The sequence below is a fragment of the Lampetra fluviatilis genome, chromosome 1 (assembly GCF_964198595.1).
Source record: "Lampetra fluviatilis chromosome 1, kcLamFluv1.1, whole genome shotgun sequence".
Taxonomy (NCBI): Eukaryota; Metazoa; Chordata; class Hyperoartia; order Petromyzontiformes; family Petromyzontidae; genus Lampetra; species Lampetra fluviatilis.
In genome coordinates this window covers 17169069-17196960 of record NC_136275.1, presented here as the reverse complement: position 1 = coordinate 17196960, position 27892 = coordinate 17169069, and the positions used below count along the sequence as shown (strand labels likewise).

Below are 27892 nucleotides of genomic sequence, written 5' to 3'. Positions count from 1 at the left end.
AAATTGCCCGCATTTAAAACGGCTGTATGCCGTATGGACCTGAACTCAATTTCCCTGCCTAAGAATACAGGTAAACCGTATCGGTTGATACTATTGGAATAGCTGCATTTATTTCACAGGTGTTGCATAAGCAGACATGTCTGTGATCTTGTAGTTATGTTTTGTTATTGCTTGTTAAAATGTATACATTATTTGTCATGTTGCAAGTTCATCTGGCTGAATCACCCCAGTGCCTATGTACTTGCCTGTTGTGGATTTAACAGACTACCTAGCTGTGACGAGCCAGAATTAAATGCTACATTGGAAGCATTGTTACCAGCGTTCTTGGGTTGCAATTAGAAATGCGCATGTTCAAGGATACCTTTGTTATGCCAGGACTCGGTGCAGCTCAAGGAGCTGTGGCGGAGGGTCTGCCATTCGAGCACTGGCATGGAGTTCCGTGACCACCGTTACCGCCTGCGCAACCACCCCAACACCATCGTGGGCAAGGAGCTCATAGACTGGCTCACTTTAAATGGGCACGTGTCTACCAGGTGACTTGCCCAGTCACAACCACCATTGGTCATTTGTTGGGAATTGAAGAAATAGCTTTTTAAGCGTGCATTTTTAAAATAGCAAAGTTGATCATTTCAATATTTTATTTTTATTGTTGTATGGCCAAGTTTGCTCCTGGGTCCAAAACACTGGGCTGGATCCTATTATTGGGCAGCCACTCATAATTTAAATAGTCTAGTGATGGTGTTACCCTTACCAATTTCTGTGCAAAAAAACCCCTTTGCGTAAAATGTGTTGTGACTTAATTTGTATAAGCTACAGCTCTTCATATTGTTTTCCTCGAATGGAAAATGTTAGTTCATCATAGGATGAACATTTCTCTGTAGCAAGGTGTGCGGGAAAGTACAATGCTTAGATTGTGGATTTCAATTTTATTAAATCGCACCTGCCAAATATGGTATGTGTAATAAATTAATCTACTACTACAAAGGAATTCATGCCATTCCCATACACCAGTTATTTTTCAACAGATTTTAGTATTTAACTAACTGTTTACTGTGTATTGTGAATGGTGCGTTTGCAGGGAGCAGGGTCTTGGGATAGGGCAAGCATTGGTTGATGGTCACTGGCTGGATTGTGTCACCCACCTCGATCAAATATTCCGAGACGAATATGCACTGTATCGACCTCTGAAGGTAAATTACATTTTAGGTGTAGCTCGTAATATTCCCAATTGAAAATAACAGATGTGGCAAATGTATGAAGAAATTAATGCCTATTTTAACTTTGTAGATGAATGCCATGCCCTTGCCAAACAAATTGCAGGATTGTGCACTAAAAGTAAAAGGTGCATTCCTGTAATTTCTTGTTTGTGCCACTGCTGGCAGACGGGCTTCCACTAGATGGAGCTCTAGAGTTTCTAGAGTGTTTGGAAGGGGGGGGGAGTACCCACACTTTATCCCACCGCATGTAACTTTTGCGGCTCAATGAACTGGTGTGTGTACTCTATGCTGCGGAGTGGACTGAGGTGGAATTTTGGAAACTTTATCTCAACTGCAAATACTGGGAGATAAAACTGGAAACCTATTAATTGCATACCCAGTGTGTGGATAACCTTGACACCACAGCAGCATTTTGCGGTGCTTATTGAAAAGTCCATTTAATCGTCCATCCTGTTTGCTAGAAAATGGTGTCGTCGGAGCCAGCTTCCCCTGACACGGCTTCACTGGACTCTGTGGAGGGCCCATCGGAGCCCACGTGGTTCAAGGACATTAAGTACGAAGACAGCGACTCGGAGGGATCGCCAGGGAATGAGCGTATAAACAGCCTTCTAAAAGGTAATGGCTTGTACATCTACTGCCTCCTACATAGACGTTTTTAACAAGGTTTTTGCATATTTTAAGACTGACAGCAAACACTTCCGTGCTAATTCCTTTGTCGAACACCGAGGGATTATATTTATTATGTAACCCCATTTTTACTGAGGGATAGCACTTGCATTCACCATACCACCTTTTTTCCATCATGCTTTGTGGGCAAAAGCAAATTTAATTTTCATTTACTTTTTGCAAACAAATATTAGCAGGCCAGTCTACTTTGGAGTGGACACTTCAGCTGAGGCACCACAATGTTAGCACCATGCTAAATACTTTCATCTCTTGGAACGCAGTGAATAGCGCTAACTTCTAACTTGGAAGCTGTTTACGCAGTGGTGTGATATGCGCACGCAACCGAAGACTGGTGTACTCTGGAAAACTTGTGCAATTTTACGTGTGAGGAAAAGTAACTTGGAATTCCATCGGGCTTCATTACCGCTTTTCAAAAGTGATTGTTTTGTACAGGTTGCTCTTCAGTGAAGGGCATGCGTTTTTAATGACGCTTGTCTCCTCCGGGTGCTTTAGGACGAAGCAGCCCAGAGAAGCGGGCGTCGGTGAGCAGCTTCCATTCTGTGGCAAGCACAGATTCAGCCGCCTCCGTCAGCCTCAGCAGCGATCTGGACAATGTCAACTTCCACGTCAAGAGGCATTCGAGCCAGCCACATGTGCCTCCGTACTACACCGAACAGAGAGGTCTGCTTTTGCCGTGTCCGCATGGCTGTCTACATAGCTTGCATGACCTTTGTGTACCCACAGTGAGGAAACGTGCACACAAATGGATGCCATTTGGAATTTGTTCAGAATTTAACAGTACCATTCTAACTCCTTCGTTATCCTTGACTGTGTAAACACACAATCTTTATGGACTTGTACGGCTGTCCATAAAGTATTTATGTAAATTTAGAATTACATTTGAAATATTTTAAATGCGGTTGTTTTGCATCTAATGTGTTTTTGTTCATGAATGTTTACGCAGCTCATGTTCTGGCTGGACAGCAGTCCCAGGATGAACATCAAAGCATCCATATAAGTGACGACTTTATTAGAGGTATGCTATGTTCCACTAAATTCTTACGATCATTTCAGAAAAGATAAAGTAATTGCCTTTTGGTTTTGTGTACATAATTGCTTAACTGAAAATAATGGAATTTATGATTAAATTAAGAGCAACTTGTAACCTTACAATTGGCCTACATATTGAACATCAATAAACTTTCGCGACCAATATCCATAATAAAGGGGTATTTTTTTGGGTTGGATCGCATGTAAGTGTTGTTAACCTTCTAGGTGATGTCATCACTGAGCCTATCAAGTGTGACGACCAGAGTGTGGGGAGGGGTTCATGTAGTCCTGTACATTTACAATGGATTAACATGAAGAAAAAAAACTTGTTTAATTAATGTTGCCTTTCTGGCAGAGTCATTGTACACCCGTGGTGTTGAGAAGCCAAACAAGGACCTGCTGCTCACCCCGCTGGGCTGGCACCACAGCGCCCTGGAGAACCTTCGCGAGGAGAACGGCGAGAGACCGGCCATGGAAATGTTACTGTAAGCGTGGCACACTATTTGGGGGGGAAAACCCCCTTGTGACATTTCGTATTCTAAACAAGTCGGGGGGGGGGGAGTTAATGTATGCTCGTGGATTAAGGAAGTCTTTTGAACATGGGTTTTGTCCTCAAGTGTTTAATTAGCAGTTCAAAGACGGTTCTGTGCAAAATGCGTTTGCATATGTAGGGACATAGAATTAGCTATGCAGTAGCATAGCGCCGGTGGGGAAGGGGTTCTCCAGCTTCCAGCAGCCCTGACAACAGCAGGCTAGATGATACACCAGAGGGGGATCTCGGGGAAAGGTCATGGAAGGGACACGCCAAGAGCCCGCGGGTAGGTTCTAGAAAGGGGGTGTGGCCAGGGGCGGAGCCAGGCCACACTGACAGTATAAGAGGGGGCCCCGAGAGAGGACCTCGGGCCTGTCGTTTGGAGTTGAATCCCCGTCATGCTGCTGGAGTCTTCACTGTCGTCTCCGTCTTCACCATCTCGGTGTCGCCTGTCAGGCAGTTTTACCAACTGTCCTGACCTGGGTGCGCATTAATAAACGGTGCCTCCAACTCTTCGTGTCTCCGATTCAGTCACTACACATTTGCAAGCAGGTCCCTTTGCTCTTGTTTCTCCACATTTTTGGGAGACTGAATTTGGCCAATTTTTATTTCGGGTAAGCCCCTTTATAGTAATAACTTAATATCACATTTTTATTCCTTATATCATGTTTATAGGAGTTATTGTGCCCCCTCCCATTTGTGAGACAGACAGAGCTAATGCATACATTTTCAGCCTTGGAGCGTGAAAAAAAATTTACATCGTGAGTTGCGTTGCTTCCGGTTGTCCACCACAGGTCAGCGAGCCACACCCATGCCACGGCCGTGCTGCAGCAACTGCTGTGCATGCAGTGCCTCCCGCTGGCTTGGTGCGATGGGGTGCTGCCTATCGTGGACCAGGCCGTGCGCTGTGTCCGGCCAGACGTCAAGAATGACGACGACGACATGGACATCCGCCAGTACGTGCACATCAAAAAGGTGCGCCCGCAACGTGTGCGTGGGCAGTGATGCAGCGCCATGGATTCTGTATCCAATTCCGGGTTCTCCATATCTCCTTGTAATAGGACAATTGAGTAATATGTGTACATTTTAAAAGCCTTTCTGTCTAAACCAATGCTGAATGAGGGCCTCGTGCCATGCGGATCATGACAGATTGGTACTTCCAAGTGCTTGTCACTGGGTTGGTGAATACTGGGAGCATATAAGTACAATACTTCAACGGATTTTGCTGTACTTGGCCCACCTTGTAACCCTGCAGCTCTGACCTGTTAGAGCATGGCAGTCGCTTATCCAAGTACGATCCCAGTCGAACCCTGCGTCGCTTCAGCTCTGAGATTGGGTGCATTCCCGGTTATTCGGTCATAGATAGGCCAACTGTGCTGGGTTAAAGGTTGATCTAAAAAAGCACGAGGTACCTTATTTATCTGTAATAAGAGCCTATGTCAGATTCACGTGGTGATCGGCTTTGCCAGTCCCGCTTTACAGCCAATGGGGGGGGGGAGCCTGGGAGCATGGCCCCGGCGTGATCACGGGATGTCAGCTAGGTGATTGGTTTCGGTGGTCTTGGCCTCCGCCAATGGGAAGACAAGTTGGGGGCGTGGTCCCGGGAGTTGATGGGGGATCTGGAACATTCGGCGCAGGCTATTGAGGATTGGCTGGAGTGTACCACGTGACCCAGGCATTAAATAAGGGGAGAGAGGAGAGACACGGGGTCAAACACAGAACTAAGAGAGGGAGAGGCCACTCGCGAGTGGGGCTCTGGGTGCCACGTGGTGGTGGGTCTCTGGTGACTGTCTGCCCGCTTCCCGTTGCCTGCCAGCAACGGGGGAGTGTTTGTGAACTGCAAAGGAAGTGAAATAAAAGGACCGATTCTACAAGCCGTCTCCAGCGTGTTATTACATATCCATTAACTTTCAAAGCCAAAATTCAAGTTTATTTACCATGCATTGCGTGCTTTAACTTGTTATGCTCACTTTATTTAATAGATTCCAGGTGGGAAGAAATTTGACTCTGTAGTCTTGAATGGATATGTCTTCAGCAAGAATGTGGTACACAAAAAGGTATGTTTTATGGAGGATTATGTATGATCAAATTTAAAATCTTTGCGCACAAAGTCCACTTTAAAATGTTACATTGGCGCATCGTAATATTGTAAAAGAATCTGCAGCTCCTCTCTTTTTGGTGGTTTTCCAGATGAACAGCTGCATCAGAAATCCCAAGATTCTGCTTCTCACCTGCTCCATTGAATACTTGTACAGAGAAGAGACCAAGTTCTCCTCCATTTGTCCAATCGTCCTGCAGGTCATTGCCACATTCCATTTTTCAGCATTGCACTTTCATCCAATTACACATTACTGACTGTCGAGGACTTCATCTCTCAATGTGCATATAGTCATTCTAAATGCTATTTTACATGCATTTTCTTGGCTTGTCTAAAACCAATTTTCTGCATATTTAGTCCATTCTCTTGTCAGTGATAAATCTGCCAACCCAGTGTCGCCAAAGCTCACTTCTTGTGCCATCACTTGGAGCTTTTCTTACATAACATTTGTAGTAGATGCTGTGAATGATCTGCAGTGGCATATTTTGTAATTGTGCAAATTACTTTTAGCGTTTATTCCAATGAATGATTTTGCGAGCTTGGCTTTTAGGTCTGCATTTAAGGACGGATTACTCTCATCATCCCTTGAACTATACAAGAATGTTGTCTTTATTGGTTATGAATGTTAATTGTTTGTGAAGGAGCGGGAATTTCTGAAGAATTTCATTGCTCGCATCGTGGACATGAAGCCACACCTGATGCTGGTGGAAAAAACAGTATCTCGGATTGCTCAAGACATGCTTCTGGAGAATGGCATTGCACTGGTCACCAACGTCAAACGGGTGGGTGTGCACACGTTTGTGAAATACCTGGGGGAGCAGTAGTGTAGTGGTTAGCGCGCAATGTTACGAACCAGGCGACCAGAGTTCGATTCCTGCTTACGGTGAACACCAGTGACTTTTCTGAACTGGTCCTGGGCCTCCCTTAGGTCGACTCTGCCTAAAATGAGTACCTGGTGTGATGTGTGAACATTGAAACTAGGGAGACGAAGGCGGCCGGGCATAGTGCTGGCCACCCACCCCCTCGTGTGCCGTGCTAACCTTCATAGGTGCTCGCAAACAGCACTTGCCCCAACAGTCTGTTCATGCTATATGGGGGATCTTTGTATTTGTGAATACACAGTTGTGGCAAAAGAGTGCTTGTGCAGTAGTTGACACACTACTTGTGAACCCAGCAGCCTGAGTTAATTTCAAACCATGGAAAGTGGTATTACAACTTGTCCTCGGCCTCCCCTCGGTCGACTGGGCATTAAACGTATATTTGGAGTGTAAAGAATTGGTGCTGGGGAGACGAAGGTGGCTTGGCTTGGCACTGACTAAAATTGCCTGTCAGCTTTAATAGGTATTCGTTAACAGCACTTTGCTAAACGGGGGATCTCTGCATTACATACCCTTGGTGTTCTCCCTTCTCTAATTAGTGTGCTTGAGCAATTTGGCTACCTTGTATAGCTTCTGAATTTATGTAAATCATCACTCATGTCCTTTGTCCAACTTTGCACTGTACTTTAATACATTGTATCTTTTTCTTTTGAGAAATATGCGTTGCAAGACCATGCAATCGGGTTTGTTTTTTTAGAATGTGTAATAGTTTACTTTTAATGTTTACACTAATGCAGAAAGTGATGGAGATGGTGAGCCGCATGACTCAAGGCGACCTGGTACATTCCATAGACCAGTTGGTGACCAAACCCAGGCTTGGCTCCTGCCACAAGTTCTACGTTAAGGCGTTTCAGCTGCCTAATGGTAAGAATGTTATATGTAACCATCTTGTTTGCCCATCCTAGGATGGAAGCTGTAATATTTCTGAAAAAATTGAGTGGCATATAATTGTATCTTGTGTAAATTTTAATGGCAGTGAATCTTGCACTTAAGTATGTCAAACAGTTCACTATGGCACTGTATTAATGGCAGTGAAACTGGCACAAAACTGTCAAAACAGCTTCCTCCATGTCACTGTAGCACTATATAACTGACCTTCAATTTCAAATTCACTGCTCTGATACTTTAGTCTCTTCTGCTTTCAGTCACTGGGGTTGAATTAAATTGGAATTCGATACAATATCTGTAAAATCACCGAGAAATGTGTTTTACCATTTATGTAGAAGCTTAAATTAGACTTACCTTTTGTTTCAAGTGCTGAAGAAATAAACACCTAACCCACTTTGTTGCTGCGTAGAATTATTTATTAGATGCACTTTAAAGAAACGTCAAACTAAAAGCGAATTTGCAATAAAAAATGTATTTCCGCTCGACCTTCTGCGCGAGTATAAACATCCACCTGCTCATGAATATTAATGATGGGGGGGTGCAGCATGTGGAGTGATATAATGCGCCTTCCACACAGACATTCTTGGCTCATAGTAGTAATGTTGGTGGATTTTCCACCCACTGTTTGATTTACGCATTTTCTGATATTTTTACTATGACGAAATTAATTTTCGTATGCCTGCATCTCATCATTATTCAGAAGCTGTGCAAGGCTGAGCACTGATTATTGTTTACTTTGGTGGCTTACCATGGCCTGTCAGATGTGTAAAGAGAGGAGAAATGTGCGGTGCGTACAGTTAAGCGGTGCAACTGGGGTCGAACAGAAGTGCGTGTTGCAACATGTTTGCACAGACAAACCGCCAATAATTTAGTTGCGAAGCCGGTGCAACCGAGGTCAAACAGGTGCTAAGCTGTGACCAGCGGTTGGCGCCTAGGAGACAGAAAATGACGGGTGGTGATAAGAGATTAATGGGGCAACTGGCGGAGGAATGGTGAGGGCTTGTTATGAGCCAGGGGGTTATAAGCGGGAGTGGGTGTGAGAGGCGAGAGTTGTTGCCAGGGACAACATCTCGCCGCTGCCACTCCAGCCGTCAACGGGACCTCAACATTCGCACGTCGCCGGGCGGGGTGTTGGCTGATCCCCCCGCCCGGGACAGATGGGTGAGCGTGTCTGAGGGAGCATAGGTGAGGGCAGCGGTGGAGATGCAAAGCTGCTGAGTGCAGGATAAGCGAGGTGCAGAATAGATAGGAACGGGGAGAAGTTGAGTATACGTGGCCGTACAGTTAGTTATAGGTGTGCCTACAACTGATGCAAGAATAGGTGCATAAAGTGTAAGCAGGTGACTTGTTACAACGTGTAGATGTGTAGGTATGGGACCGAGACACATACCCAGGCAATTTGCAGTGCTGAGTGTCGCCCCCTCAATGTGGGTTTCTTAGTATTCTGATTTCCTCCCACATGGAATAAATGTAATGGAATTGGCCAAACATCTCGATGCAGGACCTTCCTGAATAAGGGTATTGACACTGGGTAAAGCATTCCTAGATTTTAATTGGCATTATTATACGTTTTTGGGAGTGACACAGCATTTCAGTGTCCTACTTTGGAATTTGCATTTTAAAAATGTTAAACAATAGCATGAATTGCACATGCACTGCTAACATAGTAGTACCATCTGCTTGTAAATGTACTGTGGCTTGGCTCTAAAGAAACACTACCTATATATTTATGTTTGTAATAAATCAAATACTCCATGGCCTTTTTTTACTATTGTCATCTCATCTGTGTGGGCTGTGCTGTTTGTTTTGTTTAGGGAAGTCCAAGACGCTGATGTTCTTTGAGGGCTGTGCACAGCATCTGGGCTGCACAGTGCTACTGCGGGGAAGCGGGGCGTATGAGCTGGCCCGCGTGAAGGAGATCATCCTGTTCATGGTCTACATGGTGTACCACTCTCGGCTGGAGATTTCCTTTCTCATGGATGAGTTTGCCTGGCCACCCTCGCTCTCCAGAGCTGAATCCCTGCACAGCATCGGCTCTGAGGTTGGCAATAAAATGAGGGCCATCGCACACATGGAAGACCCTGCTTCCAAGAGTAGCGATGGGCTTCGGAGCAGCATCACAGACCAAGCACACGACTCTTTGGACGATGCCCAGGAAGCGGACAATCTGAGTGTTGGCACGTTAACGAGTGGAGACCTGAATTCCAATTTAAGTGCAGATGGAGTGATTGAAGATGATCCAACTGGTCACTTTAGACCAGACTGTCTAGATTGTACAAAGGTTTTGGTTGGAGAGCATTCGATCACTAATGTCAAGAATGATGGCTCTGAGTCTCTGACTCTTAACGATTCCCCATTTGGGCTGGATATGGTTAATGCGTTGGAGACTGCCATTCATGAAGGTCAAAAAGTTAAGACTGACGTTGAAGTACATGTTCCAGCGATGCTTGCTGTCCATAGCAAGGAGGATCATGCTATTACTAAAGCGTCAGGTATTTATTATGGCAGCAGAGACGCAATGAAATCATTGTCCCTTGAAAATGAAGATGCATCTAAACCTACTCTAAGTAAAGGGGCAGCAGATATGGCAGATGGGAGCAGCATTAGCCGTTTGACCAAAACAACATACGCTCAGCCATTTCCAGACCACTCCGACCCCCTACGTGCCAGGTGTGAGGCAGCTGTCAAGACGAGGATGGATGATGAGTCTCAGTTCCACGACCCACTGCGATACGACATGGGCCACTCTGCATGCTCTGAGGAGGAGAGCCACGAGGAGCGGCTGAGAAAAATCACCCGCACGTTCGTGACTGAGATGAGGGACGTCATCCTTTCGGTGTCTCCGTACATGACGTTTCCTGAGCCATTTGTACTAACCGATGCTGGTTCGCGCAGCCCTTGCCGCTGCTACTTTTCCGATGAGATTTTCTGGTCGGCACTGTGCCACAAGGAAGCCAAGGACATGGAAGACCGTCGCAAGAAGCAGCTGCTACGGGATATGACCACCGCGCATCTTGTCCCCAACGGCGCTGTCTCTTCTCAAAGACCTTTGTAAGGCTCAAACGTTGTTACGTGCAGTTGTCCTTACTACATTCGTGTCCTGTGCCCTTAGATGGATTAAAACCCAACGATTTTGTTGAGTAGCGATAACTATTAAGTAAAGTTAAACCGTAACTTGGAATATTGTTGGCTGCTTTTTAATGCAAGTTTCATTTCCCGTTTTCCCATCAAGCGTTGTCGTCGAGATGCCCAACCATAAGCTGCTTTCAGCCAAACTCACGGAGCCCTTGGCCAAGAACATGGAGCTCGCCCGACTCCTGGCTGACTACCGGGCGCAGGGGGGCAGCCTGCGGCTACAAAGCCGGCACATCTTGAGACCTGGCACGGATTGGAATGACCAGGACCACGATCCAGAGCAAGTTTGCCGTGAAAGAGAGTCTTCCTGGGCATCCTTGGACTGTGCCGAGGAATCGAAGCAGCAAGACCCTTGGCAAAGAAAGGTAGTTGGGCAGTATTCTGAAAAAACTCGCGCATACATTCCGACCGTGCTACACTCTACCTTGTGGTGGTGCATTCTTGTAATCCAGCACTTTGGAATTGGAGGGTTACTGGGTCGCATGTTTGTGTAACTCCCAAACTTGTTGGGTTTAAAGGTTTCCATTCAAGGAGTGTACGGTACAGCAAGTGTGCTTGAGAACCCATCTCTGCAGACGTTTGAGTTGTGCTGTCATATACATCGGTTTTCTTTGCGTACTCCAGTTTTTCCACATGTAAAATGCTCATTCAAATGCATCTTGTGTAATTCCCTTGGAGTATTTTAATTACCAATTTTTGCAGTGATTTTTAATTCATGCTGAATTATACTCATAATAAAATATAATTCCATAAAAAATAATTGTAAAATATTGTTTTTATACGAGAGCCTCACTGGGCAATCAATACTCGTTTCAGGAGGTTAATGCATCGTAGTCGTTGGCCAGTTCCATTTCTCTGCAGTGTAATAAAGAAAATGTGTATCATTAGCTCTCCTTTTCTAAGAACTGAAATAACCTTTGGTTTGCCGCATTTGCTAACGATGTGTGGTTGTGATTTTATTATAAAGTGAAGGTGAGCTGCGGCCGCTTTGTTTTGGTCAGATTGACAGCTTGAACCCCCTGCACCATCAGAAGCTCTGCGTGCTGTTCAGCAGCTTCTCCCTGTATTCAAGCAATGCTCCCAACCCTTGTGTAAGCCCATGGTGAGTTGTTTGACTCGAGACAGTATGCACACATGTAACACTTTCAATTTTATGAGTCAATTTTAAATGTTTATCCTGCACACGTGTAGAACTTCCACTTAATTACAAATTCTGTGATATTTACACTAATCTATCCATAAGGATGAGCACATTAATAACAATATAATGCTAAGTCATGCTGATAATATAGTGCCCAACGTTTGGGCATACAGGTTGGTGACAATGGAGTTTTACGGAAAAAACGATATCACACTTGGGCTTTTTCTGGAGCGGTACTGTTTCAGGTACGTCATTTAATCTACTTAACAATCACGCTGGCACTCATACAATACATTAACATGGGTTCCTCCATGGCCAAGCTTCCACATGGACTATCCTGTTCGTAGATGCAATTATTCCCCATGTTCTTCCACGTTCAGATTTTGCTGAGCAATATTGCACTATTGTGCTGTGAACATAAACACAGCCTCTGACCCAATCACTTGCAAAGTGCACCCAATCCTGTTAAATCTCGGATACCAAGCAGGGTTGAGCCTGAATAGTGCATGTAGCGCTGACCTTCACAAAACAAGTGGTGTAGGCTGATGCTGTATGTCTGCGTTGTCGGCAGAAGGCAGAACAACAATATTTGCTGTACCTGTTTACTCCAATGCGTGGTGCTTCCTACTTACCAACCCAAGCTGACCAGTGGTAAACTACGGTCAAACAGTGCGGCATGAGCGCCTTTGCCCAGCGGTGTATGAACCAACATGACTACCTGAACAATAAACACTGCTGGCAGACCAAACTGTATTCAGTTGTGAGAAAGCGCTCGCCCGAGGAAATGTGACCAGAGGTCTTATAGAATGGCATGGGCTCTGGTACAAGGAATTAAATTCGTGGCGAGGGGGGGGGGAGTCCGTCTTATCCGAGCTGAACTGCCTGAACAATAACAATGCTGAACTGGAGATGCACACCGTGGGGCATATACTGGAGACAAAACACACTCAATGCGGAACTTGTGCTTGAGACACCAATGCACGCTGGACACTCTCGGAAGGCATCTGCACAGTGGACTCATGGACCTATAATAGCTACACCACTGACCAGCATGGACACAGCAACCCAGCGAATGACAGCATCGCTTGCCATTTGTGTGCAGGCCGTCGTACAACTGCCCGAGCATGTACTGCGATACCCCCATGGTGCAGCATGCCCGCCAGTTTGTGCACGGAAATGGCTGCGTGCAAATCCTGCTTAAGGAGCTGCAGTCGCCCGTGCCCGGATACCAGCACAGCATCCTCACCTGGTCCTGGTGCTGCCTTTGCCAGCAGGTGTGTTTGCACACACAGATCCGTGATTTGCTCGGCATGTTTGTGGTGTTAAGTCTCATCTAGGGTTTATAGAATGTGAAATTGTCATTTATTTCTGGTCGTAGTTTGTCACCCGTTTTTTTAGTTTGTTCAGGAGCTAGACTGTCGTTGCTAAATGTTCCCCATTTTCTAATTTTTAGGGAATCTTGCCAACGCCTCCCAACAGCTCACATTGCCATAGTTGTGTTTTGGCCATTTGCTGAAGATGTGTGCATCTGGACATAAAAATTTGAGTTTACATAACGTGCATGCGAATATTGAAGTGTGCTCATGAATACAAGGACTACTAACGAACGAGTTCGGTTCCAGAAATTTGTTCTCAAGTCCAACTTTGCTCCTGTCGCTTCCAAACATGTTGTACAGCATGTACACTAAATGTGGAGAATGGCTTTAAACGTTGTATTAGCTCCTGTAGATGTAGATGCCACTGGTGCTTTGTGTTCTGCAGATGTAGATGCCACTGGTTCTTTGTTCTGCAGATGTGGATGCTAATTCCCTTGGTCAGTTTTTTAAGAGTAGAGAGGAAACACAAGGACCGAGATGTCTGCACAGTTGCTCTCTTCATAAATCAACGTGTAACAGACGATTTGCATCGTGAACAGTTCCAAACACCTTGGCAAATCTTTCAGTGTTTGGGTCCTGAAACTCAAAACAATCCAATTCCTTATTAATTGTGCCGACACCTTCAGCCAGCTGCTTGGTGTTGAACCCCTTTGGGTTGCTCAACCTCCTGTTCTTCCTCAGTGACCTCATCCCTCCACCGACATCTATTGTGTGGTGGTTGAACTTGCGACTGTCCAAACAGGCAACTGGACATATGGACAGGTTTGTTTGTATCTCCTGAAAGTTTGTAAGTCGAATGTTCGTAAGTAGAACAGTCCCTGGTATACTTTCCCTGTGCTTCCTGGGAACAGGCGACACCAGTGGTGCCTCTCTCGGCCGACTCGTGGGCCATGTCGTTTGCCAAGTACCTGGAGCTTCGCTTCTACGGGCAGCGGTATACGCGGAGAGCCAGCGCAGAGCCTTGTGGCCATTCCATCCACCAGGACTACCACCAGTACTTCTCCCATAACCAGATGGTTGCATCTTTCAGGTGATTATTGCTGCTAAACACAAGTGTTCCTCTAGGGGTGGGGTAGGGATGGTTGTTCAGTGCTACGAATCTGGCAGTACTGGGGGAAGCAAAGGCATCTGGGCATTGTGCTGGCCATGCCACTGACCTGGGAGATTTTTTTTCTCCCTTTTGAGTAATGATCTTTGTGGGCATTTGAGTGTCCTGTTTTAATGTATGTGCCTTTCTGCAGTTCGAATGTATCTCTACCTTTAATATCAATTTCAGAATGTGTAACAAATGCCATGCAAATTTACAGAATCGTCTTTAAAAGTAACTGTTTTACCTCCCCAGTGGAATGCAGTGTCTGTCGTGGTGGAGAGAGCGATGAACCTTTGCTATCACTGTCTTGTATTTCCACAGCCACTCTTCCATCCGCCTGCGCCTGATCTGCCTGCCTCCCCTGGTGGTGTGCATTCGGCCACACCACCTGCCCCTGGCCACCCGGCTTGCTGACCTTAAAGACTTCACCACACAGTACGTGGCACGTTGTCACAGTTGCAACGTGGCGGTCTGTAAACTTTAAGGTGAACTGCGTTTGTGCACGTTGCCTTGTTCCACAAAGGTGCACAGCTGTTTTGCCCCCTCTGGTTCCAGTGTGCAGCAGGTTTACCAGGCTGTCGATGAAAGGCTGAGCTCCCTCAAAACGGAGACCTTCAACAAAAGCCGGGAGGAGAAGGTGGAAGACATGTTCGCTCAGAAAGAGGTGCGGTATCGTATTGCATAGCAGTTGCCTTGACTGACAGTGAGTGGCACACCCCCCCCACCCATCGTGAAACTAGTTGGATGGAATTATACATTCTTGTAGTCAATCTACATTTATTTCTCACTTGTACAGCCATTTTGTTAATTCACTGTTGGATGAGGGCATTCCCACACCATGTCGATTGTGGGGGTTGTTTTGATCATACATCATCACTGATCAGTGTGTGGGTTGAAGGTGGGAAGCATAGATATCGGAGCATAGTACTATACAACAATGGATTTTTACTGCACTGCCCTCCTGAAGATGTAGTCCTGCAGCAACCTACAAACCCGTGCTTTATGCATAGAGGCCACACATCCAAGCACTGTCCAGGACAAAACCTGTTTTGCTTCTGAGACCTGACGATCGGACCAATTCTGGGTACTATGGCCATAGGTGTTGCTTACATGGCTCCCGCTAATGTGCATTGTCTTTGCGAACAGATGGAGGAGAGTGAATTCAAAGAATGGCTGGAGAAGATACAGGCTCGCTTGCTGACCAGCGCAGGAGATGCCTCCCACCAGCCTCGTCTGTTCTCCGATGTGCTGATTGGACAGAAGCAGAAGCTGTGCGAGATGGTCCACGCCTGGAACAACCGGTAAGTCGCACTGCGAGGTGCCGTTTTTAGAATTATTTATTCCTTGTTAGATTGTATCATTTATAGTGTCCTCAGAGTACCCTAAGTGCATATACTAAGTCTTACATATAATGTGGTAATTTGGAGGAACATTTTAAACATCGATAGTAATTGGGACTTTTAAAAATCACCAATGATAATGATGTATTTTGTATAGTGCCTTACATGCTTGGGTGTCTCGTTTCATCATCTCCAACCATTGGAAAGGGCACCCCTTGTGGCTGCAGTCCCCGTGGACACAAGGTCACATGGCACCTGGCCTGCAAACAGGCATATGGCTGCCTGTAGGGGAGTGATTATTCAGGTGTAATTCCTTTTTGAGTAATTTTGCGGGTAATTTTAGAATTTGGCAAATTTGTACCCTGACTGCAACAATCAAATGGCCTAGTCTTGAGTGACATGAGGTGGATCTTTCATCTTTGAATGTGAAGTAGATTGCACATATTATTCCACCTGCAATAATAATCAGGGTGGCCACTGGATTGGAACTGAACCTCCAACAGGCAGGGACTGCTACTGCTGAACCATGTCACACTGTACTCGCAAAGCTCAAAAGAATAAACAATGTGCAAAGCAATGCTGTGTGCTGCATTTTCATGCAGCGCAGAAATGTCGCGCACCAGAGTCCTGGTTTAGAACTGCAGTAACTATTGTAGCATTTGTTTGTGCCTGTCATTTTCGGTGTTTTCGGATGTTTTTTTAGCTTTTACATCTTTTATCATTTGTATAACATAGAAAGCTAAATAAATACATTTATAAGTTTCAAGTGGGCTAAATTTGGTCTGTGAACATAACCAGGTTTTGTAAATAGAATGTATAAACCAGGGCATCGCACCCCTGAATTGGGCTTTTATTTGAAGGACCTGGTGTATGTGAACTTCAGTAACTATTGGAGAATCTCTGCCTGTGTGCCCATTGGAAAATCTCTGCCTGTGTGCCCATGGCATGTGCATTTGGCAGGCTTCAGGACATGTTTCATCAGGAGAAGGGGAAGAAGCGACAGACGGTGCCACCGAGCCCTGGACGCCACCGGCATTCTGATGACAGGGTAGGGCCCACGTCCACAATTTACCAATGCACCAGTATAGAATGCCTGGTGATTGTTATGGGCAAACAACTGCTCATTTCGCACAATATAATTTTCCCTGTTTGTGTGTCATTTGGTTACAGAGCAGTGCCCACGATACCTCTCCAAGGGTGGTGTCAACCAGCAACGATAAGGGTATGCTTCCCCAAAGTACACTGCTTTAAATACACAAAAAGAAAAATATAATTTATTAGACGTTGCAGTATTATTGTGTGATTGCCTAAATCATGGGCAAGGGAACCTATGTTACTAATGACTTAATAGGATTTTAAAATATACACGTGTCTGACTTTTATAAAGGCAAGAAAGAAGTCCTTGGCTGGACAGGTGTGTGAGCATGCAAAATTAGGTTGCCAGGTAAATTTTTACTTTTAATACCCGATTTTATTGCAGATAAGATGCTTACAGTGACATGTAAATGTTGTTCGCAGGCCATCTCAAAGTGGTAGGCCCCGTGACCACGAGCTGTATGAAATGAGGTTTCCAGCCAGATGTTTTCCCCACCCATGATTCAAATGAATAACTGTCGTAAGATTTTTTTATTTTAGTTAATTGCATCGCCAAACTGCTGTTGTAATGTCTGGTGGGTTGGTGGTGCAGAGGAACAAGGCAGCTCGCTGGGTCCTCCGGGCACCAGTGCCACACACCTGCAGCCACCATCGCCCTATGAGGCACCCACCTACAACACAGAGCCTGAGCAATCGCAGGAGGGTAAGCTGTGGGGCACACTCCAACCCCACTCGCCAGGCACCCAGAGCCCTCAACCCACTGAAACGCCATCGTCATCCATGAGCAATCCACTGCTGGATAAAGCCCTCTCCAAGCCATCGCTATCTCACTTGGTTCTGCAATCCACTTGGCACGAGCCGATTTCATGACACCAATTCCACAGTTTGCGTCAGAATACAAATCTTTATCTAGACTGGAGGAATTGACCTGAGGTTATGAAGCTCTTTTTTCACAGATGTCCAGTAATACATTTGGGTGTTCCCACTCGCCTACGCCTTGGGTCGCCACGGTCATTGACCACCCACCCTTTCCTTCTAGTAACCTGGTGTGCGCAAGCCAAAAAAATATTTCCAGTGGCATGAACCATAATTGGGAAATAATTGGATTTACTCAAACTCCTTACCATCCTCCTGCACATAATTTTTGATCTCACTGCTTATGGTGCAACCTTGTGTTTGTTTTAAAATTAAATTTTTTTATAAAATCTTGCACGGATGCTGTATCACATTATGCCTGGTCAGTTTAATCTATCGTCCATAATAGAGGTTTTTGGGTTGGATCGTGTAAATGTGTCGTTAAAACCCATTACCACCTGACACAGCCAACTAGTAAGGGTTGCCACGGAAACAGAACATGCCAATTCGTCACTAGTACAGCACACCGGTGTGTTAGGGAGCCAAGCCACAACATTTACTAACAGTACGACGTTTTGCCAGTAATTGCAACTTGCTTCATCAGGCGACAGACAGTTTTGTGCCGACGTGTAAAACTAATCTATCGTGTTTGACTGCTTTACGGATTCATCTGCCCTAAATATTTTTCAGATGTGGTGGATGGATTCTTTGGCACCTCCCAGGAGGCCCAGTTTAAGGAGAAGTCAACAATGAAAGCCATCATAGCCACACTCCTGCCTGGCATCAGCTACAACCCCATTCCTCTGCCTTTGTAAGCTCTTCCTATTACAGACCTATTGTGGCACTTTGAAAGTTGTGGGTTGTGCGTTTTTAACATTGCCTCTTTTGAATTCACTTGTGGTTGCTAACGTTAAGGACCCATTTTGATTCTTAAATACACAATGTGTTCTGTTTACATATGTCGAATCCTTTCTTGGGATTTACTCTCGACCTCAATGAATGTGTAGGGGTGTTACGGGAGGGAAACGGACGGGTACACAGGGGTGCCCACATTCTCGTCCGCAAACGGTTACCACCCTGGGGGGCTGTGGGAGGATGCTGTGATCCCACACAGCCCCACCCCTCGGTGGCAAGTTGGTATAAAAGGCGGGGCCAGAGAGCTCGAGAGGAGTGTTGGGGAGCTAAGGAGCGAAAGAGCCAGTGAAGACTGGGCAAATAGGCCCTGGAACTCCTCTGACCCGCTTTCCTTCTCAGGACCGGGCAGAGCAAGCCAGTGGCGTGGCCCCAGAGCCGATGTTCTTCTAAGAGCCGGGTCTGTCTGGCTGGGTGTTGTGACCTGTGCCTTGACCAGGGCCAGGTCAGATAGCCTCCCCTAGCGCCCTTAGCGGAGGACCTGGGAGCATAACAGTTAGGCAGCCTAGGGGTGTATCCCAGTCCAGTACGGGTGAAGGGGTCATTACCCCTTCCATTGTTACCCTGTGAGTTATAATAAATAGTGTGCCTCGACTACACCATCTTTGTCGCTTGTTCAAGTTGAACCCACTACAAATGCGCTGAAAGGATAGTCAATTACCAAATGCCTAGTTATAGGAGTCCATAGTATAGACAATCATTGAACTCCTTTTTAATGCAGTGAAAACTCGGTGACAGAGGGTATAGAAAGTATTTTATTGACCTTGTTACTGCACCAGATTCTGGTATATGCAGAGTCCTCCAGCAATTAATTTCGGTGACACACCTGAAATAATGTTACTTTGTACTTGTTGATGAAATAATATATGAAATGCTTACCGATGATGCATTAGTCACATGCGTTTCAGCATTGTTACATTTCAAAGGTGGTTTTTGCTTTCTTTTCTTGATGCTGTGCTGCAGTGAGCCGGACGATCATTACGTGTTTGAGTTCGAGCGAGTGCCCATTGTGGTGTGTGAGAAAGAACCCAGCACAATCATTGCGTTTGCACTCAGGTATACCAACCCATATTTACAAACTGAGTATGACATTTCACCAGTAATTACAACTAGCTTCATCAGGCGACAGCCGGATTTGTGGAGAAGTCCATCTGTTTCGTTCCTTTATAGAGGCGTAGATGCGGTGACCACACTTCTGCGCTCCTTGTGCAAAGTGGCGGGGGGGGATTAATGAGTCAACACGCATTATGCGAGCCCTTTAATATTGTTCTTCCTACGTTAATGTTTATATTGATCCAATTTGTATAATTATAATAATCATGTGCAAGCCCATTTAGTCAATTGCTGGTTTTAGCCTCCCCCATGCCATTTCAGTCATCTGGGTTGTTTGACCAAACTTCACTAATGCTGCTGGTCAGTGCAGATTGCCAATGGGATGGGCCCAAGGGCTCTGTTTAGGTGGCAAGTGCCATCTATCAGCCGTGACTGCCAATGGAACTCGGGTCGCCATGTTTATATAGTGCAGTGTGTTAACTGCTACCTTGCTGTTCCACCCTGAAACCAATTTATTTTGAAATGCAAACGAATGTTGTGATTTTATATGCTTTGTATAATAGCAGTAACTTTTCGATTGAAAGCTTTCATGACTGCAGGGATTCATCTTCTTGGTTCTTTCGGTAAAGTCACGTAGAAGGGAAATAATAAAATAATAAAAAATAACACCTTATAAAATACAATTCTCATGACGTTTCAGCCAGAACGCAAGCAGCCGTCCTCAGGTGAAGAACAGGTCTGTCGGAAAGACCATCTGACGCTGTCTTTCTGAGAATTCTATTTTATTATGTTTTATTATTTTATTATTTCCCTTCTACGTGACTTTACCAAAAGAACCAAGAAGATAGCAGTAACTTATTAAAGTAAAGGGTCAAATGTGTAATTTACATATGTATTTAAACTTTTGTATTTAGGTGCCTATCAGTGAATACAAATATATCAAAGATGAAAAGGCTTTAAAGATGGTGACAAAAATAAAACTTGATTTGATCTTTCTTTTAAACTTGTTACTGTCCCCCTTCTGCTCAAAATTCTTAATGTAAATCACACTACACCAATTCACATTATCTGTTACTTGAGAGTTGTATTGTTTTTTAGATTTAATTTTGTTAAGGTACTCCAAGCTATTTCTAGTTGAGGTTTGACTGGCAATATGTATGTTTTGATTGCCAGCTGCAAAGAGCACAAGGCTGCACTGGAGGAAATTGTTCGAGTCCTGGGAAGAACGGGAAGTGAAAAGTCTACAGGCAGCGTGGGGTACTTTCCAGCATACCAATACTTTGATTTATTCCTCTGCCCAATGGCAGGTCCTTGGCTCAAACACCCTCCATCCTATCCTCTTGAGATGTCTCCTCGTACCACTGTACAGCCCCTCGATCAAGTTGTCAAGCAGTGTATTTTTTTTTAGCTGTAGGCCTCTTTCCCAAAATCCTTTTTCAGAAATTCCTTCATCTCAAGTTTTCAAATCTGAGCATATACTAACCGTTGACCTGGATAATATGGTAGTGAGCATAGATGTGTATCCTGTTTTTACCACCACCTGCGGATGTGTGGTTGATACAATTGGGGTGTGGGTGGTGTGGGGAAGCTGCAGTGTAGTGGTGAGTGCACTACGCTACTAAACCGCTTCCCACTTGCAGCCATTACCAGGTAGAGATTATCCAAACCATTCTTTGGTCGACTTTGCCTCAAATTAATACCTGGTGTGATGTGTAAACATCACCACTAGGGAGACAAAGGCGGCCGGGCTTTGTCCTGGCCAACCACATACCATTGTGTGCCATACCTGCCTTCATCAGATGCTCGTGATCTGCACGTGCCCCAACAGTCAAAGACTACACAGGGAATATTTGTCTTTGGCACTGGTCAGCATGCTCTGCTGAAAAACTTGAGTGATTCTCGGCCACAGCTTAATATAGGTGAACCATAGCCGAACCGATCCTGGACCTCTGTTAGATTTGGCTCAGCCTTCGATTAATACCCAGTGTAACAGAATATCCGGGAGTGGTTCCAACCACACCACCCATCTTAACACGTACCTCAATTTGTGCTTGCTGACAGCAATTACTGTTGACATGTTAGAGGGGGGGTGATCTGTGTGGCTCCGTCGTGGACAGTATGCATCTGACCATTAACTCTCTCGTCACAGTGGTGTGGAGAAAAAGGAGAAGGTCGTCAGCCCGGGCAAGAGTCCCGAGACCATCTTGTCATCCGGCGGTCGCTCCTCTGAGCCAGAGACTGGTACAAAACTAATGGTTTGAGTGGTGTTTGACTGCAATTACCAATGCACGCAAGCTAGGTCTATCTCACACTCGTATGATAGTGTGTGGCCCCCTGGGTGTTGTAAAGGTAAAGGTTTTTCCCTGAAATTTCATGCTCGGCTACACTGCTGCAGAAGGACCTCCATGAAGAGCTCTAAAGAGAGCCCCTCTAAAAGGGGTAGCCTCCTCTTCCCTGACCAAATGTCTTGGAAGAGGGGGGGGGGGGTGGGAGTACCCACACTTTACCCACACTGCCTACTGTGACTGGTGTACCCTGTTTATATTGCTGGGTTGGCAGATGGATATAAGAAAGTTGGCCATTATCTGTGCAGACCCTGGAGTGTTTTCCAGGTACTTTTTTCTACAGGTAGGACATTCGTTTAAATTAATTATTTTTAAACATCCCAATGGAGGATGTAGCAGTCATGCGACTTGGAGGCTTTCCTGGGTTAAGAAAAGTTGCATCATTTATAATTATTCACGAGGTGGGCTCTTAATGTAAATTGTGAAACTCGATTTGAATTGCAATGGCATAATTACCAGACGATTTTTATAATTCAAAGCGGTTTGCCTTGCACTAATGTGGCATTAGTTGTATATAGTGGCCTAAACCTGGGATTTTATCTAATTCCAGTTTTGTAGTTCCTTTTTAATTGTATTCATTATTTGGTGATACTGCACTGGCAGTGGTGCACAAATAACAAAACCAATAAATTCATCAATAGCACTGCCTTAAAAACATAGGTGATGTTTTGGACAATGGCCTTTGACAGCACATAGACCAGAAAAGTTGCATGAAATTGTATGAGGTTGAATCTGTACAATTTTGAATTAATACTTAGCTTTACACCCACCCTGATATGCACTACAGTGTGCTTCATAGGTGTGTAATGATAGTGGAGTCTACATGCGGCGTGAAGGGACAAGTGGCCACGGGACGTAATTAACAGGCGTTAGCTGTGTGCAAAGGGACTAATGGCTACGGGAATAATCGAAAGGAGCGTGCGGTCAGGTGACTGAAGAGGACGATAAAATCTGCTGGTTGAGTGAGCGTCCAGAGTCGTCGGCGAGAAGGTTCGGCAAGGGGGGCATGACCTCGGTCCGTAATACAAGGGAGATGTGCAGGAGCCTTGGCACTGTTGCAGCCTGTGTGAAATGAACGTGTCTTCAATAAAGGAGGCATCTCAAGAAAAGTGTCAAGTCGTCTTTACAGGTGCACTCTGACAGCCCCTTGCCTTATCAGTTTAAATATGGATGGAGGGGGACTTTGTTTTGTGACCATGTGTGGCACAGGGAGGAAGATCTCAGCTGGAGGGATGCTCTCCTTCTTCCGGGGCACGGTGACCAAGCCGCCTGTTGAGGCTGGAGAGAGGAAGAAGGCCGAGACCCTGCGGGGAGCAGAATCAGTCCAGTGCACAGTTGGGCAGGGGTCCAAGGATGTACCTGATGCCCAGGGCCAGGGTTTGTTTTTTGTTTTTTTTTCCTGTTACACAGCTGCAAAGCTACTTTCAGACCACAATTTTTTGCAGACTGCTTGTCAAATGTGTACTTACCATAAGAATCGCTATATAAATGTTTACCATTTTTATGCTGACGATTGCGTACCATTGAATAGTTTATGGTAACAATTGACTTGGCTATGCTTATGTTCTGTCTGAATCTGTGCACGTGACTGCTGTAAGCCACTAGGAGGTGCTACGTTCCCCACAGGCGATTTATTGTGATGCATCGAGACCCTCAATTATGACAATTAATCACGAGTGGGCAAATCGTTACGTGCCCTACCACCCATGCATGTGGGGCTTCGTGTTACAGTTTTGTGGGGGATGTACTCTGCGCGTCCCTCTTTTATATTTTGACAAAACTGCATGGTTCTGTGGTCAACCAATGATGCCCCTTTTACACATTTCTGTATTCAATTGTTATTTTAAGAAGAAAGTAATGACTGCATTGGCTGTTTTTGGCATTTACATTTAACAGCGGTCACAATCATTTATGTAAATTGATAGCATTTGACGTATATACTGTATATATGAAAAAATTCAAACAATTTTCATGCTTTTGCAATGTCCAGCTGTTGGCTTACCATTATTTTAATTTAGCTAACTTTGATTTGAAAAGAGAGCCTCATTGCCGACACACAAAATAAACTTTTGCTAAAGTTGGCATCCCGAGGTCCTAAACAAGGGGAAGAAGACCCCCACAGCCAGATGGCAGGACACTAAAAGCAGGCTTTGGAGGTCAGGTATCGACTCTGCAACAACTGCAATGGAGAGTTGTGGCAACCACAATAGCTATGATGACCTCGTAATCTAAAGCAGTTGAGGCATATTCCATAGGTTTGTCATCTTTCTCAACGTATAGTTTTCTACTCCTACTTTGTCTCCATTTGTCATTAGCATCCAAATCAAGTTGCGTGGTTATGGCTAACACTAACGGCACGCACCCTGTTCTATTTTCTATCCGGTTTAACCTGTTTGGCTAGCATACCTGGTTGGTTGGTGGCATTGTTTAAAATAGATTTGTGCATCATTGAATGGAAGCTTAACAAAATGTAATGACTTAACCGAAGCCATTGTTTTTTGGCAAGTGTCTGCATGTGTGGTGATCTAATTTCTGTACAGTATTTTTTTACATATATTATAGCCATTGTCCTTCAATTGTTAATACAATTAAAATGTTTTTAAGAACAGGATATAAAGTAGATGCAATTACTCTTATGCTTTTCAATAGATCTGCCTCCAACATTGCGTTTTATTTTCTTGAATACATAAATAAGGGGCTTCACAAAAAACTGCCTTAGATTTGTATTATGTTTTGTGACCTTCCAAACCACAATATTTGTGTGAGGATGGCTTCACAACTCCCCTCAGTTTTGTTGACATTTTAATGTTTCCTACAGATGAACCTGATGGCTCTGACAAACAAAAGAAGCAATCCGTACACCCCCACATTGAAATCCGTGAGTTGGAGAAATTCAAAAAATCCACAGACACATATTTGGAGTGCATTAAATACTGCCTAGGTAATCCTCTTTGGCAATAGAAGGGTAAACGGTATGTTTGTCTTATTTGTGAACAAGATTAATGGAGAACCCAGATTCAGCCTGTGTTGCAAAGTGTGGAAAAGCAGACCCAAACATACATTTGTAGTTGAAAATTGTAAACTGTATAATACGTAGATAACACGACCTTTTAGAAAGAACATATATAAATAGGAAAGGTTTTGGGCAGTGGCCCTTCGTTGCACGAGTGATTTGTGCTTTGAAGAAGGACCATCCTCAAACGTCTTATTGGCAAATGCTTTGGTGTTTATTCTTGCTCTTCCGCCACTGCCAACACAATTAACACCCCCTGAGGTACACAATACCGGAATAGGAGACAACTACATGGAAACGCGTCTTGAATTGTGTTATTGCATAAGTGAAAAAAAAAATTTGGATTTTTAATGTTCTGGAAATACTTGCAGGTTTCCCAGGTCTGCTATTGCAAAAAGTGGACGATCCTGGGAAAACCAGGATGGGTGGCCACCATAATAATAATACAGCATATATTTTAGGACGTTTTTGTCAGAAAAACCCAGCCGACCCAGCTTTGCTGTCTGTTTTTGCTGACCGAGCAGAGTTCTCCGACTCGAGTTGCCGGTTTTACTGTCGCGTGTACTACGGGGAGGAGTTCCGCAAGCTGCGCGAGGTGATCTTGAGCAGCAGTGAGGAAGACTTCATCCACTCGCTCTCCCACTGCATGCCGTGGCAAGCTCGCGGAGGAAAATCTGGCTCCGCTTTCTATGAGACGCAGGGTGAGGCTTTCTGGGACAACGTGTGGCCTGGCCAACAAAACGTGGACAAAGATCGCTTGGGAGAAGATCTAAAAGCGTTGTTTATTCACAGAATAGGGTGCAGACATTGAATGGTCAAGCGTGAAAAGCTAATACAACCATTTACCCGAGTAAAGCCCACAAATTAAATGAAATACCAATTTCCCAACCCTCTTTGTCACGAGGTAGAGTTAATTTATATGCAATCTGGACAATCTGCACATGGTTAATCTAGTTGGATTTCTGTGGTAAATAAAACATGTTTGAGTAAAGTGGTTCAGTAATGAACTGTGGGAGTGCAAATTCCCTGCTCTGGCTTTTCCGATAACCTAATGCAATAGCTCTTCTGCCTTCTCACTGCTGCAGATGAGCGCTTCATTCTGAAGCAAATGTCTCGTCTGGAGGTGCAGTCCTTCTTGGAGTTTGCGCCACACTACTTCCATTACATCACCAACGCTGTGACACAAAAGGTAAGATCCAATTGGCTTTTGTCCTCTCATCGACTTAAAATGGTCTTGAGTTGCAATTATGTTCATAACAATATTGTAATGTAGCACTCGGAGATGCTGTCTTGCTTAAGTTATATATATTTATTATATTACAGTCCACCCGAATCTGACATGATATCAGGTTGACTAGAAACAACTGGGGGTGACTCTATGTAGCTGCTACGTGACGTTCACGAAATAGCTGACTGACTATATAGGAGCCGTCGATGTAGTATCTACGATAAAGATGTTTAACTTATTTCCAAGACGATGAAGGCGATCCACCCTGATAACAGCGACAGTCCAGACCCCCTAATCCCCACAGGAGCCCCGCCCTGCACTGCCTTTCATTTCCCCTCGGCTCTGCCACGCCCCTTTCCCCCGAACGCTCTCCTTTGCCTCACTATAATACCCCGGGGGGTTCCATCTCTACCCCCGCGTTGACTCCTCACCCAGTTACGTCACTCGACCCTGCCTGTCCTCATCGCTGCAATAATTATTTACGGCGACTAGGCCCCGTACTGTCCTTCCAATATTATTAAGTACCGCATTATCTTTTGTAATTTTAATACTGAAAATCAACGTGCTAATATACCTAAAGAATAAAATTTCACTTGGTCATTTTACCTATTGTGACATAGATTGGGTAGCATGGATAGTCACAAAAATAAGTGAATTGTGGAAAAGAGAACACGTGCAAGGTAGAGACATCACTTTCACTTGAAGAAAAGTGGGTAGAACGCCATTTTATAATGGCCAATGGTCAAGAATAGTGATGGTATGGCAGCCAAAGGTATCATACCGAAGAGGAAGACTGGCAAGGTAATGGGATGAATGCAATTAGCTCCTGTCGAGGAGCAAAATGGATAATTGCATCACTGAACCATGAGAGAGATGGTGATTAATTGAGGGGTGCTTTTGTTCATAGCTGACGATGGCTACATTCTGTCTGCTCAACCTCAATTGCAGTGATATCACTGGTAATAAAGTGTGTCATTTATCACTACTGTAACTTCTGTGAGAAGTCCATTTCTGCCAATGTGGTGAGCCCAATAGACTTACATTTCATACCCATGGATGGTGTTTGGTATTTGTGGCCAGCCTTGTTCAACCAGCCATTTAAATTTGTTACAAATATTTAATTGTTTCAGTGTCATTGAACTTGTCTACTGGTCCTATCATATGTTCATTGCAGCCCAAATGTGAAAGGTAAATATAAATTATTGAATTTTAAAATAGCAGTCTGTTGGCAACTAGTTTACTTGGCAGACCTTGTTGCTTTAGGCAGCAACTGATGAATGTTACTGATTAAACTGCGGTTAAGGTCATGGTGGAGCAATAGGATTGTGCATGCATTAGTTGGTTTAAAAGTGTACATTAGATGAAAACATATCCAGAAGAAAGTAAAACAGTGGTGTGGTGCTGTTGCTAATGCTTGTACTGATAATGCTGCTGCTGGTGTTGATCCTTTATCAGCGTCCAACGGCTCTCGCCAAGATCCTTGGTGTGTACAGAATCGGATTTAAAAACTCGCAAACCAACACGGAGAAGAAACAAGATCTCCTGGTAATGGAGAACCTCTTCTATGGCAGGAAAATGACCCAGGCAAGTTTCCGTTTACAGTGTACATTTTGGCTGTAATGGTTTAGTGCTGGCTCGCAAGGTGTTCGATGCCCGGCAGTTACTTCACACCAACATTGTGTGAAATTGTTTAAATGTACAGCCCTTTGTCAATGCACTGCTATGGGTTCTGCTAAAATAGTGTTCAATAGAAGATGGTGCAGAAACATCCCTTGTACTGTTCTGTTTCCACATCTATGCATCTCATGCCTTCAATCCACACCGACCAGCTTGAAATATGGTCCAACAAACCACAATGTGTGAAATACATACAATAGCAAATGTGTTCAGATATCATCTGCCCCCATACCATGTGATGTCTCATTCCATTATTTAATCTTTGTCTTAAATGACAACTTCAATGAGGATGTCACTGCCAAT

The 27892-nt window shown here is 44.7% G+C and overlaps 1 protein-coding gene across 4 annotated transcripts in view; it reads left to right on the top strand.

Annotated features, from left to right (window-relative positions):
• The window catches only part of PIKFYVE (phosphoinositide kinase, FYVE-type zinc finger containing), a 39220-nt gene that overhangs the window by 7243 nt on the left and 4085 nt on the right, over nt 1-27892 (top strand). Inside the window, exons 9-41 of one of the 4 annotated variants that reach the window (XM_078858075.1) lie at nt 376-533; nt 1079-1190; nt 1679-1832; nt 2397-2564; nt 2848-2919; nt 3289-3418; nt 4260-4440; nt 5448-5522; nt 5656-5763; nt 6205-6345; nt 7179-7305; nt 9144-10380; nt 10562-10829; nt 11466-11566; nt 11779-11850; nt 12708-12879; nt 13833-14011; nt 14393-14420; nt 14457-14506; nt 14627-14735; nt 15218-15372; nt 16372-16459; nt 16582-16633; nt 17099-17209; nt 18052-18172; nt 19237-19329; nt 20500-20583; nt 21476-21567; nt 22881-23048; nt 24490-24549; nt 25209-25385; nt 25770-25873; nt 27368-27496. In XM_078858075.1, coding sequence (XP_078714201.1) covers nt 376-533; nt 1079-1190; nt 1679-1832; nt 2397-2564; nt 2848-2919; nt 3289-3418; nt 4260-4440; nt 5448-5522; nt 5656-5763; nt 6205-6345; nt 7179-7305; nt 9144-10380; nt 10562-10829; nt 11466-11566; nt 11779-11850; nt 12708-12879; nt 13833-14011; nt 14393-14420; nt 14457-14506; nt 14627-14735; nt 15218-15372; nt 16372-16459; nt 16582-16633; nt 17099-17209; nt 18052-18172; nt 19237-19329; nt 20500-20583; nt 21476-21567; nt 22881-23048; nt 24490-24549; nt 25209-25385; nt 25770-25873; nt 27368-27496 — 5076 coding nt within the window. Of the gene's footprint in view, nt 1-375; nt 534-1078; nt 1191-1678; nt 1833-2396; nt 2565-2847; nt 2920-3288; nt 3419-4259; nt 4441-5447; nt 5523-5655; nt 5764-6204; nt 6346-7178; nt 7306-9143; nt 10381-10561; nt 10830-11465; nt 11567-11778; nt 11851-12707; nt 12880-13832; nt 14012-14392; nt 14507-14626; nt 14736-15217; nt 15373-16371; nt 16460-16581; nt 16634-17098; nt 17210-18051; nt 18173-19236; nt 19330-20499; nt 20584-21475; nt 21568-22880; nt 23049-24489; nt 24550-25208; nt 25386-25769; nt 25874-27367; nt 27497-27892 lie in introns of those variants that run through there. The other 3 variants (XM_078858066.1, XM_078858082.1, XR_013637022.1) reach the window with 3 other exon arrangements.